The sequence below is a fragment of the Marmota flaviventris genome, chromosome 9 (genome assembly GCF_047511675.1).
Source record: "Marmota flaviventris isolate mMarFla1 chromosome 9, mMarFla1.hap1, whole genome shotgun sequence".
NCBI lineage: Eukaryota > Metazoa > Chordata > Mammalia > Rodentia > Sciuridae > Marmota > Marmota flaviventris.
The window spans coordinates 62626842-62641384 of record NC_092506.1 but is presented as its reverse complement, the minus strand read 5'-3'; the positions used below and the strand labels follow the sequence as shown (position 1 = coordinate 62641384).

Below are 14543 nucleotides of genomic sequence, written 5' to 3'. Positions count from 1 at the left end.
CCATAGTTTTCTAAATTTGTTTTTGTTTTGTTTTGGTTTTTGGTTCTGGGGATTGAACCCAGGGGCACTTAACCACTGGCCACGTCCTCTTCCCCACCTTTCTTTTAATATTTTCTTTTAAGATAGTTTCTCACTAAGTTGCTTAAGGCCTCAATAATTACTGAGGCTGTCTTTTGAATTCACAACCCTTCGGCTGCAGCCTCCTGAGCCACTGGGATTATAGGCACAGACACCACCATGCCTGGCTGCTAAATTTGTTTTTGAAGAACAGTCAACATCCTTTTATAAAAAGCATTAAAATTCTACAAAATATTCTAATAGGCTTGTTTTTATTTAATGTGTACATTTCTAAAGTTATCGGAAATCTGATTTTAATACTTTAAATCTTTGTACAGATATGGTTATCACATGTCAAAAACTTCATATTTCTTGTGTTATGATCCACCTACCATCAAAAGTATATTTGAAAGGCTTCGCAATTTTGATTCTCCGAAAGAATATCCAAAGTTTTGTGGGACATTTGCTATATTGCACATACGGGATGTTACCACTGGATATGACAGCAGCCAGCCTAATAAAAAATCAGTAAGTACTTTTTAAATTTATAACATTGACAAAAACTTAATGGCTCATGTCACCAAAAAGTCCAGAGATGGGTTTTACATGAGGCTCAATCCTGTTTCCTCATGTTTCCTAGTTTATTATAAAGGAAACAGTTTAGGAACACCAAGACAGAAGAGATGCATAGGGCAGGGAGGGTATGGAGTAGGATCTCATGCCCTTTTTAGGTACATCACCCTCCCAGAAGGTCCATGTGCTCACCAGCCTGGAAACTCCTGAAAGTACCTATTTTAAAAAATATATATATTTTTAATAATTTGTAATAATTCATACTATACTAAAATAGTAGAAGTTCAGGCCTGTGAGTTTTTGGGACTAGGACCCATCCCTAGAGTAGTTTTAAGTGACCAAAGATCCTCATCAGTCCCCAGGTAATCATCTGGAATACCTTAGGGAAAAGAGTATGAGGATAGAAAGAGGAAGGTAGAGACAGAGAGAGAAAAAGAGAATGTACAATGACACTAAAACAATGTTGAGAATAAAGTCTTTCTAAAATCCAAGAATTGCAAAGTGTTTATACTACTTTTTTTTCTACTTTTCTTCTTTTTCTTTGAAAAAAGAAAAAAGTATTTCTACTTTGGGGTGTGGGGAGTACAGGGGATGTTAATCAAGGACCCTTTGACCACTGAGCCACATTGCCAGCCCTTTCTTGTCTAAGTTGCTTAGGGCCTTGCTAAATTGCTGAGGCTGGCTTTGAACTCATGATCCTCCTGCCTCAGCCTCCTGAGTTACTAGGATTAAATGTGTACCCCACCATGTTGGACTATCCTTCTAGTTTCAAGTTCTCTTTTTAACTTTACTCCTGGTATCTCTAGCCAAAAAGAATAAGTTATAATTTCAAATATATATAATTTATGTATTTCTTTTTTCTTTGTTAAATTATATTTTTATCTTTTTTCTGATTTCTGTATTTTTGATCAAGTTTGTTTTCTTAGTTTACCTTTTCTTCCTCTGCTACAGGTTCATACCTTGCCATTATTTAAGATTTAAGGCAAATATGTCCTCCAAGTCCCACAATCATATACCTTCCTCCACATGATATGTGTCATTTTTTTTTCTATTTATGTTACCATTGTGTTGTGCATGGCAGGTCCATTTCTGAAGGACCTTTATGCCTTTCAAAGCTCCTGCCAGTGGGATAGGTGCTCAAACAAACACTTACATACAAGAGATTGCTGATCATATTCATTTTGTTGTTGTTATTTTTAGGATGATTATTAGCTTAAATTTCCATTTGTAATGCTCTGATGTTGTCAGAAGATTCTGGGGACATAATGTATTTTGGGAAATTTGCAGCTTCTTACATAGGATAATACTCATATTCCTTATAGATAGGCAAAATTAATATTGTTAAAAATGAGCATATATACCAAAAGCAATATACAGATTCAGTGCAATTCCCATCAAAATACCAATGACATTCTTCACAGAACTAGTCCTAAAATTCATTTTGGAACAATAAAAGATCCAGGGCTGGGGCGGTAGCTTAGTGGTAGAGCACCTGCCTTGCATGTGTGAGGCACTGGGTTTAATCCTCAGCACCACATAAAAATGAATTAATAAAGATATTGTGTCCATCTACAACTAAATAATTTTTTTTAAAAAAGACCCAGAACATCTAAAGCAAATCTAAGCAAAAAAAAAATGCAATGCTAGAGGCATCACAATACCTGACTTTAAATTATCCTACAGAGCTATTGTAACAAAAACTGCATAGTACTGGCATAAAAACAGACCCATAGACCAATGGTACAGAATAGATGACACTGAGACAAACCTACACAGATGCAGTTATCTGGTCCTTGACAAAGGCATGTTGGAGAAAAGACAGCCTATTTAACAAATGGTTCTGGGAAAACTGGTTTCTCCATAGATAGAAAAATGAAGCTAAATCCCTGCCTCTTGACCTGCACAAAAGTCAACTTAAAATGAATCAAAGTCCTAGGAATGAGACCAGAAACTCTGCAACTCCTAGAAGAAAATGTGGGGTCTACACTCCCAACATATTGGTTCAGGCAAGGGCTTTCTCAATAGAACCTCTTAAGCTCAGAAAATAATACCAAGAATTAATAAACAGGATGACATCAGATTAAAAGGTTTCTGCCAAATATATTAAAAATTGTTCAACATCTTTAACAATTAGGAAACCGCAGATCAACACTACACTGAGATTTCATCTCATTCCAGTTAGAATGACAGAATATAAACAATTATAAATGCTGGAGAGGATCTAGGGGAAAAGGAACACTTTTACTCTGTTGGTGAGATTGTAATAATTTACAATCAATGGAAATCATTATGGAACTTCCTCAAAAGACTAGAAATGGAATAACCATATAACCCAGCTAAATTACTCTTCAGTGTCTATCCTAAAGTCAGCATACTACAGCAATAGTATTCTGTGTATGTGTGTGTGTTTGTATATTATATATTAACTGAATAAAATCTTGACTTTTCTTTTCTCTAATGTTTCTATAGTCTTTGGTATGATTTTTTTCTCTTTCCTGTCTTTAAATTTATGATTTTATTATTTGAGGTGCTTTTAAACTCTTCTGCTCTTATGGTAAAATATGTTTTTAGTAGCACAATTCAGAATAGCCAAACTATGAAACTAGCCTAGGTGTTCATCAGTGGATGAATGGATAAAGAAAATGTGGTATGTATACACAATGGAATTTTATTCATCCATAAAGAAGAATGAAATTATAGCATTTGCAGGAAAATGGATGAAACTTGAGAGCATTCTGTTAAGTTAAATAAACCAGACTCATAAAGTCAGAAATCATATGTTTTCTCTCATCTATTAAAACTGGAGAGGAAAGAGGAAAAGAAAGGTTGGGGAAGAGTCATGAAAATCTAAGGGAGACAGGTAGAGTAGAAGAAGAGGACTAGGGAGAAGGAAGAGAGGAGGGGAAAGGAAAATACTTAAGAAGTATATTTACCAGATTATATTGTTATATTGTTTGCATGTATGAATATGTAACAATGAATCCCACTATTTTGTATAGTTATAATAAGCCAATAAAAACTGTGGGAAAAGAATACTATCCATATTTCATTTTTTGCAGATTTATCCAGTCAACAAATATTGGTTCCTAGTTGTCAATATTCTGAGTATGTGCACAGGCATGTGTGTGTGTATTTCTCTTTTTTATATATTTTTAGCTGTTAATGGACTTTATTTTATTTATTTATATGCAATGCTGAGAATCAAACCCAGTGCTTCACACATGCTTGGCAAGTGCTCTACCACTGAGCCACAACCCCAGCTCATGTGTATTTCTGTCCTTGTAAATTAACTGAATAAAATCTTTGACTTCTTTTTATTTCTCTAATGTTTTTATGCTTAGTCTTTGCTGTGATGGTTTTTTCCTCTTGTCTGTCTTTAAAGTTTAAATTTATTTAAACTATTTAAGGTATTTCATCCCTTCTGCTCTGACGCTCAGAGCTTTGTAGGATAGGTAGCATAGATGTTGTTATCCCCAAGATTCTTGGTAAGTGTGGAAGACTTCCTGAATTCTCTCTTCACATTTCAAATTGACATTCATCTGTACATTCATTTATAAAAATAATTCTGTGCTGCAGCCAAAGGTACACTAGAGATACAGTGATAGCAAAGGCATGCTTGCACTTAAGAAATGAGTATAGAGGGGCTTTAGCTCAGCGGATGGAAGTTGAGAGCATTCTGTTGGATGGAAGAGCATAGAAAAGACCTCTTACTGAGACTCTACTGAGTTCTCAAGTATAATTAGATGTTACCCAGATACAGGAGGTGTAGAGCCTGTTTCAAACAAAGGAAGCAGTAAGTGCAAGGTCTGACAGCAAGAAGGCATGTCCTCCAGAAAACCACAAGTAGTTATTTGTAACTGGAGTGTAGGCTGAGAGCAAGAGTGGCCTGGTGAGTGGGTTACCAGGGCAGAATTCCAGGCAGACAGATCAGTTACTAAGCTGTTTCAGCAGTCTTAGTGAGTGATGTTAGTGGCCAGAATTTAATATAGTAACAATGGTGATGGAGAGAATTGAAAAGGTGAATTGAATGAAGGATATTATAAACAGGACTTGATAGTTAATGGTCTATGAGTGAAAAAGAGGAGCAAAAGATCTGTTTTAAGCATCTGGCATATCATAATGCATTGACGGAGAGAGGGTTCTTTAGGCCAGGGCCAGCACTTGGAGCCCTGAGGAGAAGTAGCATTGGCAACCCCTCTGTTGTAGGACAACAGCACAGTCCCCTCGAGATACTTCAACAGGTTAAAGTGTGAATGAGAAAGAGTACCAGCATTAATTCATATATTCAATGTCAGTAAAACTTCATTTCTTTTTTAAAAATATAGTTTTTGTCAGCACCTAGTACATTCCTTTGCATGTCCTCTAGGATAACGTATATTTATCTTTGGAGGCCATAGATTAACTGTCATCATGCTTTGCAAATGCAGAGGTGCTTTAGAACAGATACAGCTTCCACTTTTTGTTCTACCACTTAGCTAGTTGAGCAGATTGTTTACTCTCATCGAGCCTTGTCCATAAAATGGCAATTATACTGACTTTGCAGGATTATTGTTGAAGCCTGGAGATCATGTATGTAAAGTATATAAACCAATGCCTGGATTATTATAAGGGTTCACTTAATATGTTTATGAATTATTATGGTAATCTTTTGTATTTTCATTCTTTTAATTTTAAAAGTTTTATAATTATGGTTAAAAACATAGAAGATTGGGGCTGGGGATATAGCTCAGTGGTAGAGCGCTTGCCTAACATGTGAGGCACTGGCTTTGATTCTTAACACTGCATATAAATAAATAAAATAAAGGTCCATTGACAGCTAAAAAATATTTTTAAAAAAACACAAAAGATTTACTGCCTTAACTATAGTTAAGGGTACAGTTAAATTATCTTAAGTATATTCATATTGTTGTGCCACAGATCTCTAGAACCTAAACTGAAACCCATTAAACAACTCCCAGTCTTTATTCCCCCAGCCCCTCACAATCAACATTCTACTTTCTGTTTCTATGAATTAGACTAGTTTAGATGCCTCATATAACTGGAATGTATTTTATAATTCTTGAAAAATGAATTAGATACCAGATGTAATTAAGCTGTTGTTGCAATCTTGCATAGGTGCTGCCTGTGAGTAAAAACAGTCAAATGATTACTTTTACTTTTCAAAATGGATGTGTTGCTACTCTTCGGACAAGCGGGACAGAACCAAAAATAAAGTATTATGCAGAGATGTGTGCTTCACCTGACCAGAGGTGAGAATTGATTTATTAGATACATATTTAAAAGCTTTTTTGAGATATAATTCACATACCATAAGATCATCCACTTAAAATGTATGATTCAGTGTATTTTAATATATGCAGAGTTTGTGTGGCTATCACTACTATCAATTTTAGGATCACCCCAAAAAGAAGCCCCATATTCAGTAGAAATCAATTCCCATTTCCCTCCCTCACAGCCCTAAGCAGCCACTAGTCTACTGTCTTTCCCAATAGATCTGCATATTCTGGATATTTCATATGAATGTAATCATACAATATGTGGTCCTTTGTGATTGGCATCTTAGCATTGTTTTTCCAGGTTTATCAGTGTTAATAACATGAGTTAGTACTTTATTCACTTTTTTAAAAAATGTATTATTTTTGCCCCGAATAGTCCATTCTGTGGATATACCACATTTTTAATCCATTCATCAGTGGATGTTCAAATTATTTAAATTTTTGCTTATTATGAATAGTACGGTTATGAACAGTTGTGAACAGCTATTTGTATGTGGATATATGTTTTCATTTCTCTTGTATATATATGTAGGATTGAAATTGTTGGGTCATATTACTCTATGTTTAACCTTTTGAGGAACTGTTTCCCAAAGAAGCTGTATTTTGCAGAACTGAATATCAAAGTCATAGTAAATTTCTATTCTTGAGAAGATTTTCTAAGCTTTAATTTATATATAATGAGCCTAAAGAAATGATCAATAAATAATGTGTTTGTTGCCAAATATTTGTTTTCTGTGTCCAATTTGGCTTGACACAATCTGCCTAGTTCATTTCTTTCTAAGGGTACAAATTATGACTATGTCACAAATTGTTAACATGTTTAATAAACCAAAGACTATTTAAACTTATTGAAAATAGTATTAACTTTGTTGTTAATGACCAATGTATTTTTTGAAATAGCCTTGAGAACCCAACCAGGGCACATTATTTTGTATTTTCCTACATCTTTGCCTTAAGATTTTATTTCCACTGGGGGAGAAAAAAGACCTCCTAAAGTCATTCAGAGAAGTATTTAAAGTTAACCAAATCAGGTAATGCTATATTTGGTTAAAAACAAAGAATGGATATCAAAGTAATAGCTAATTTATTGTATAGCTGATAAGATGACTGTGAAGGCTGTTTGAAAGAGGCTCCTCAGTGACAATTTTGAAGGGCTTACTTGTAAGTTTGTGTATCTGTTTTTTAAAACACTCATTCTTCTGCTACCAACAACCTGAAGGATAGTCATATTATCCCACAACACCTTAGCTGAGTCTCCTTCAAAGCATTTCAGGAAGCCATTCTATTATAATACTCATATTGATGTTTAAAGTTGTTAAATTGCCTGACCCAAGAGAATCATTTAGACATACTGTAATTCATTCTTTATCATGTGCCAAGGAATTACTATTAATGAAGTTCAATTTCAGTTTATGATCATGTTATTTTCTTTGTGTGTTATTTTATTTGAGGGGTTAGTTTTAACTGAGCAAATTTCTCTTTTGTTTATCAATTATTTAATCATTACATCAGATATATGCCCTCTCCAAAGTAAAAAAAAATAATTAAAACAAACTTTAAATCTATTAAATAGAGAATTTCAAAACTCTTTTTTCCTTAGTGATACTGCGTTGCTAGAAGAAGAATTGAAGAAACTCATTGAAGCTCTGATAGAGAATTTTCTTGAGCCTAGTAAGAACGGACTGATCTGGCGTTCTGTGTAGGGCACCTCGGCATGTCATGACTTTGCACTGGCATATGGAACAGACAACCCAAGACTCCACGTGTTGAACCTCATGTCAGCCTTCTCTATCTCATCTGGCCAAGTATCTTTTTCCTTCTTCTTTTCTTTTTCATTTGTTCAGCTGACTAAATGAAAAGTATCAATTTGAAAGTAAAATGTCTGGAGGGAAATGAAATTCAAGTTTTTCATAATCTTGAATGAAAATCATAACGTTAAAATATTATAGTGATATATCATTACTGTTTAAAACTAATATCATGCTGACTTTAAAGCAAAGCATAACAATATAAAAGTGAGTTTTCTTATTGTAGTGTGATTAAGCTTAGTTCTGTATCTTGTAACTGTGTATAGCATGGTTTAAAAAATGGGGTAAATAGATAAATGTTATGTAATTACACTGGTAGCTAAGGTAATTAATTACTAAAATTGGCAAGAAAATAATACTCTTCCTGGAGCATTATGGAAAAGTGTCATTGTTGTATCATGAGTATTAACTTATAAATTAGAGTATTTGAAATAGGGTATTTAGTTCTTCTAGTTTAGGACAGATATTACAATATGTGGGTTTGCACCTCTGCTTCAGGTGCCCTTTTGGTGCAGTGTAAATTTACTGTATGTATTAAAAACTTTGATGTTTACTAAACATAGAACAATAGTGGCAACACTCCTAGTGGCTTTGTTCTTGTCAAATTTCTCAGTGCCTTCTCAAGAGAATGGTATGAACTCAAACAATGTTCCTGCATTGAATATCATTTTATCAGTCAATTTTCAGATAGTTAAGAAAAAAATCTTCCAAACTTTATGGGTGCTTCCTCTATATCAAATGGGTTTGTTGATTTCAAAAATCCTATGATTGTCTTTTTTTTTTTTTTTGGTGGTGGTGGTTGGGGAGGTGCTGGGGATAGAACCCAGGGCCTTGTGCATGCAAGGCAAACAATCTGCCAACTTAGCTATACTCCCAGCCCTATCAGAGAAGGTCTTAATAAAAGAAGGCTTAATATAACTATAGTCAAGAGTTTTCAAGTTAGAATTACATCAGTTATCTTAATCTTTAGGTAAAGGGAAAAAGGGGGAACTATAAATGAGCTCTCAGTTTGACAGTCCAACATTTGAATCACGTGTTTGTAAGTAAATTTATTCTTTAGCTGATGAAATAATGTAAATTTTACTAAAAAATAAAGCACCCAGATTTTAAGTATTAATGAAACCCTAAAATTACTGTTTAAAACTAACATCATGCTGATTTCTAGGGAATTTTTGATTACATGAGGAGTATTTATCTTTTTTAATATGGAAAACAGTTGTTTAGGAAAGTCATTTTTGGTTGATTCTTCAATCTTCTGAAAAGATTCAGTGCAGAAGTAGTTTAATCTTCTTAAGATGTATTTTCTCTTGTACAGTTTGCAGAATACAAATGGCATAATTAGGAGGTAAGAATAACAAGGCCTTGGGTGTAATCACCTAAACAGGTTGCCTATGGGAGATAGCACTGATATTAGAGAAATTATTTCCTAAACATAATAATGACAAAGATATAAAGTTTGAACTGATTAGAATGTCATGGTTTGGTTTGTTACAGCTATAAACTAACTTTTGAGCTGATATAATCCAAACATAACTTTTAAATTATTGTATTGCCACTATTGTTAATTTGTTCCTTCCTTGCTTTCTTATAGCTGGATCTTGTATGATTCCAGATAATAGACAGGTAACTATATGTAGAGCACCATTTTATGAATGAGTTTGTGTAGAATTTTTATTTAAAAATGTTTAAAACATTTTTTGTTTTATTGGCTTTTAGTAATGTAGATTGTAACTTAGGAAATGGCATATATTCTACAAAATATGAACAATGTTTTATATATATATATATGAAAAACATGTATATTTGGTTTTGGTATCTGTGTTTCAGAGATTGTCATAAAATATTTGAAATGAATTTAAAGTGATACAACAACCCATTCAGAACCACTAAAGCCATGTCATGATTATCCTTTTATGAAGAAAATAGTTTCATTTGCTTGCTTTAATATAAAGTAATATGTAAGTCATCTTAAGGTGAAAAGTCATTGAAGCTTGGATTCTCATCTAAAAATTCTAAATCTAAAGTTAAAATTAACGAAATTTTATAAAGGTTCCTGAATTATATAAATCTAAGGAACTATCTGATTCTGTCCACACTCTTGAGTCTGTCTGAGCATGATATTAACATGAATGTGACATTGTGCACCTTGCCTAACAGGATACATTCAGAGACCTCCCAAGAGACAGAAATGCAGGCCTGGGGTCTCAGCCTTGGGCCATTTTTTTTTAAATATCGTGGAAATACGTATATTCTCATTCTGCGCATAAATCAAAACTGGTATTTTCTGAGGCTTTGGGGAAAAGAAAAGAAGTAGGACAAGATCAAAGCATAAATTAGAAATAAAAATTAAACAATATAAAGGGCAATAAGACAGCACATAAAATGCTTCTTATGAAAGACAAACCTAACACCATAAAGGTAGAAAATAAAGTGTGTATAAGGTTGTTTACTTGTGTTTATTTGTTGTTATGATGAGCAGGCAGTGAACCTATTGTTTACTTTTATTATTCAAGTTTTTGGAGCTGAGAAAAAATATCCCTATTATGGAATCAGTTCCTGATAGGTATTGTATCAGAATCATGGGAGAACTTGGGAGGAGACAGAGCAAAAATAAAAAAGAATAAACTACAGAAAAAATTCAAATTCTGCCTGGATACATTTAATTTTTATACAAATAAGACCTCCAAGAAAAAGTTCAAGAATTTAGGTTCATTTAACTCTAGAGAAAAGAAAGCCATTGAGATCATTTACACTAAGTTATTAATCATTAATCAATGTTTTTGTTGAAGGACTCAAAATAAGAAGTACTATTGCTATACCATTTTCCTTCTCTAGTGAGGATAGACCAGAGGGAATTTGGGATTAAAAAAAAATAGGCAGCAGGAAATGTTTAAGAACTTTGGCAGAGATTGTCATAAAAATCTATTCTTTTAAGGAAATAGTTTTTTTTTTTTTTTTTTTTTTTTTAGTTAAGGGATACTAAATGACTTTAGAAGGTTCCTTCCTTCCAGCACATTTTTTTTTTCAAATTCAGGTTGGAACAAAAATGATGTTGTAAAGAACACTAACAGTATCATTTGGGTTTCACTCCACATCTACACAGCTTTAGCTCAAAAGACATTTTTTGTGTGTTTTAAATAGTATATGCGTGAATGCAATGAATAAAGACCTGCTTCGATGTTATTTTTAATTTGACCTCGCAAATCAATTGAGACTTGAACACAAGTGTGTTCGTCTTGAAGAATGTATAGTGTTATAGGATATTTGAGGTTTTTGCTTTAAATATAAAATATTGATATTTAGATGTACAAACTTCCACAGAGAGGATCTGAGAGATTGGACATTTAGGAGAATACATCTTCCATTTCTTAAGCAGGATACTTCTGAAATTGATGCAACAGAATGTTAGCTGGAGGATGATGGGGAAATTGTTCTATGAACTGCTGATATTGTTGTTGTTTTTTAAGTTGTATTCCACTGGTGTTTGTAATGCTTGAAAAATCCAAATTTCTCTTGGATACATTTAATTTTATGCCTTTTTCTCTCTACCTCCCTCTTTTGCCACACACACTCGTCTACATTTTGTTACTGTGAAAAGCTTTCTCCCTATTACCTCACTGATAAGAAATTTAACTGTTTTCATTCAGAGTGCTTTAAACTTATTCATAAACTGTTTATGAACTTTTAAAATTTTGTTACTATTATAAAAATATTTAAGATTTCTTATAAGAAGTAATTTTAAATCTATTTCATAGCCTGTTTTAGTCTGTCTGGATACTACTATATGTTAATTTATTATAGCTTTTTACAATTCACTTGTTTTCTGAGCTTACTCTAGAAACTGATGAGGAAGTAGTCATTCTAACCAAAATGGTCACTTGTTCTAGAATTTCATTTGAGATTTCCTTGTATTTTGGGCAGCCAAAGTGCACAATTTGAGGAAATCTTTCTTATATTTGTCTCTCAAAGCATTTTACCATTAATCATAAGTCTAAATAAAAAAAGAGGCTGGTTCATTGTTTGACTCTACAAAGCATGACTTTAGTTCCATTTGGAAACATAATTAATGTTGATTATTGGTTATTTTTAAATATTCACATACTATTACATTCACTAAGGTATCTTTCCTCTTGGTTAAGTCAAGACTGTGTACTTAAAGAAGAGAACCTAAAAGAATGAATAAAGTGGCCAATATATGGGGCAAAGGGACATATCTAGAGTTTGCTTCTCAGTTTTTTTTCACCAGCAGAACCCTAAATCAGAGGAACATGAAGGAAGGGGAAGGAGGCCTGAGAGCAAAATCGGAAGCAGCCTACCACTGATGATGAAATTTCGTGTTCTGGCTTTAATTTTGCCTTCTCCTAATAAAACTATTTAATATAAAAGTGAAATCTTCAATCTTGAATGAAACTGATATACCAGAAAGGAGCACCGTGTTTATCACATGGCCTCTCAATTTTCTCCCTCATTGCCCCCACCCCCAATTGCTGCATATCCCAGTACACAATTGACTCTAGTGTGAGAAACATAAGCATAGAACATATCTAGGATATTCCCTGCCCTTTAGAAGCTGACCTCCTAAAATATTAACCCCTAGTTAACTAACCTGCAACATTTATGTTATATTTGAACCTTACAAGATAGTCTGAGGTGTTGGCCTGTTTGTTCTCTTCAATTCCTTGGCATTCCTTGATGAAGAAGGAGCATCCACCTGTCAGCTCCCTAAGAGTGAGAATCATGGCTCACTTTTCCTATCCACACTACCTACCTAAGTTCAGTAACTAAACAATATTATTTTAAAGACATGAATAGTTTTAAAAAGTAATTAAAATTTTGACTTTAATTCAGTTTTTAATGACTCTCATTACTGAAATTTATAATAAGTGGTATTTACTAAGAACACACACCCTTAAATACTCAGCTTCTTTTGAGAGAGCAGAGCATTTTTCTATGTGGAAATTGTATATAATGTTAGCACTTTATATCAAAAGCAAGGTGTTGACCAGGAAGGCTCAGAATGTATCTCTGTAGGCTTAATATCACTAGTCTAAGCGCCATTTTGAGCCTATTAGTACTACCTTCCAAATGTTTCACGACTAATTTGGTACTATTTGGTATATATTTGTCCAGCGTTATGATTCATCATGTGCCACTCAGGCAAGAATCTGCATCTATATATGGTGAGGTCTTGTTATAGGTTAGAATAAACTCGTGGTATACATCATTGAAAATACCAGGTAAAATATGTACAATTAAGAATGAATTATTTTTCTGACTAAGTATGTAGAAGTAGTTCAAAATTGTGCCCTTATTTTAACAATTTCTGTCAACATCTCATTTTCCCCAACAAAATACCAGGGTGTATTATAAATACTGCCTATGAGAATTTGCACTTTATGTATTTGTGTGTGGATTTCTTGTGGTTTTAGCCAAATAAAGTTTTATCAATAATAAACAGGTCTCTTCATAAGCATGAGTTTCTATGTAATTTTTATTATCTTAGATACTGTGCAGTTCACAATCTGAAAATGTTCTACTCAAACTGAAAATGTTCTTGAAATTTATGCATGACATACACTAGTATCTACTATTGAGTCTAAATATTCTGGCTGTGAGCACTCAGTAAATATTTCCTGATTGACTCATCTGATGTCCTAGAAGTAAAAGCTAATGCTAGAGTCCTTACAGTTTTCTTTTTTTTTCTCCCTCAGCAGACCTAGCTTGTTTCCTGATGTTAGCATTAGCTTCCATAATAACATAGTAAAATTAAAGGTTTGGAAATCCATCAAGGTAGCAACTATAGATGTGTGATGCAATAGTGGTAGAGAATGAGTCTCCAGGGGTGGTTATGTCTGTGGTTCTGATCTCCATTGTCTGTCTTACCCCTGATCAAGCTCAAAAGGAAAGAGGAGTGACAGTAGTATTCCACAAGGCGCTTCTATCACCACCTTAACTGAAGATCTGAGAACCATTTTGACTCTATTTTTAACCCCTTCGTTAACTATTATTCTTTATAGCATATAAACAAGGGAACAAATGAATTTAAGTAGTAGTTATCATCTGTCTTCCTGAGAGTAGCTTTTTCACTAGACCACTGCCTGGCACCCAGTAGGTGCTCAATAAATATTTTTTTGAATGAATGAACCCATCTCATGTTTTCTCTTGCAGACAAAAAGTCCTTCATTCTGCATGTGCAGAGTTGCATGTGGTATGAAATGCTCAGGAGCAACACCATCTGTTCAGAGGCTTCTCGCTGCCACTGGGTCATCTTTTCCCACAGTATATATCCTGCTGAAATCTCAGGCTCAATGTTTTTTTCCTAATGTCCCTTAGGAGCTTTTCATCTTCCTGGTTTGAAACCTCGAGGTCATCTTTGATTTCTCCTGCACTGGATACGTGCAAATCGACAAATTCTTTAACATTCTTTATAGGTAAGGACAAGGTCATTGATTTGAGACCCACATAAACAGAGACAAATAGGCTAAATCAACCTAATAGGACTGTTATCACTCCCAAAGGAGAGGAGTTGGTAGGTGTATAAATTAAGAAGTTTTAGAGGGAGGATGATAATGAAAAATTTATTATTCACCACCTGTCCTCCTTGAACTAGCGCTTCCTCATTATATTTTATTATTCTCCTCTGTATCTTTATTTCCTTCTCTTTACCTTTGGATCTAATAATTAAGTGGTCCAACATTACGTGTAATTTGTTTTAATTTAAGGATTTGACCTATATCCCTCTGCTTTATTCATTTGTTTTATAAATATGTATTAATTAACCTGGAAATGGGTAGAAATAAAGGACACCCAGAAGGCTGAATAGTAGGAA

The 14543-nt window shown here is 33.7% G+C and overlaps 1 protein-coding gene across 1 annotated transcript in view; it reads left to right on the top strand.

The window, feature by feature from the left end:
* Positions 1–13184, top strand: part of Pgm2l1 (phosphoglucomutase 2 like 1) — a 61483-nt gene extending 48299 nt beyond the window's left edge. Inside the window, exons 12-14 of the mRNA XM_027942648.2 lie at positions 396–585; positions 5746–5879; positions 7507–13184. Coding sequence (XP_027798449.1) covers positions 396–585; positions 5746–5879; positions 7507–7609 — 427 coding nt within the window. The 3' untranslated portion in view covers positions 7610–13184. The remainder of the gene's footprint in view (positions 1–395; positions 586–5745; positions 5880–7506) is intronic.
* Positions 13185–14543: the final 1359 nt, after the last annotated feature.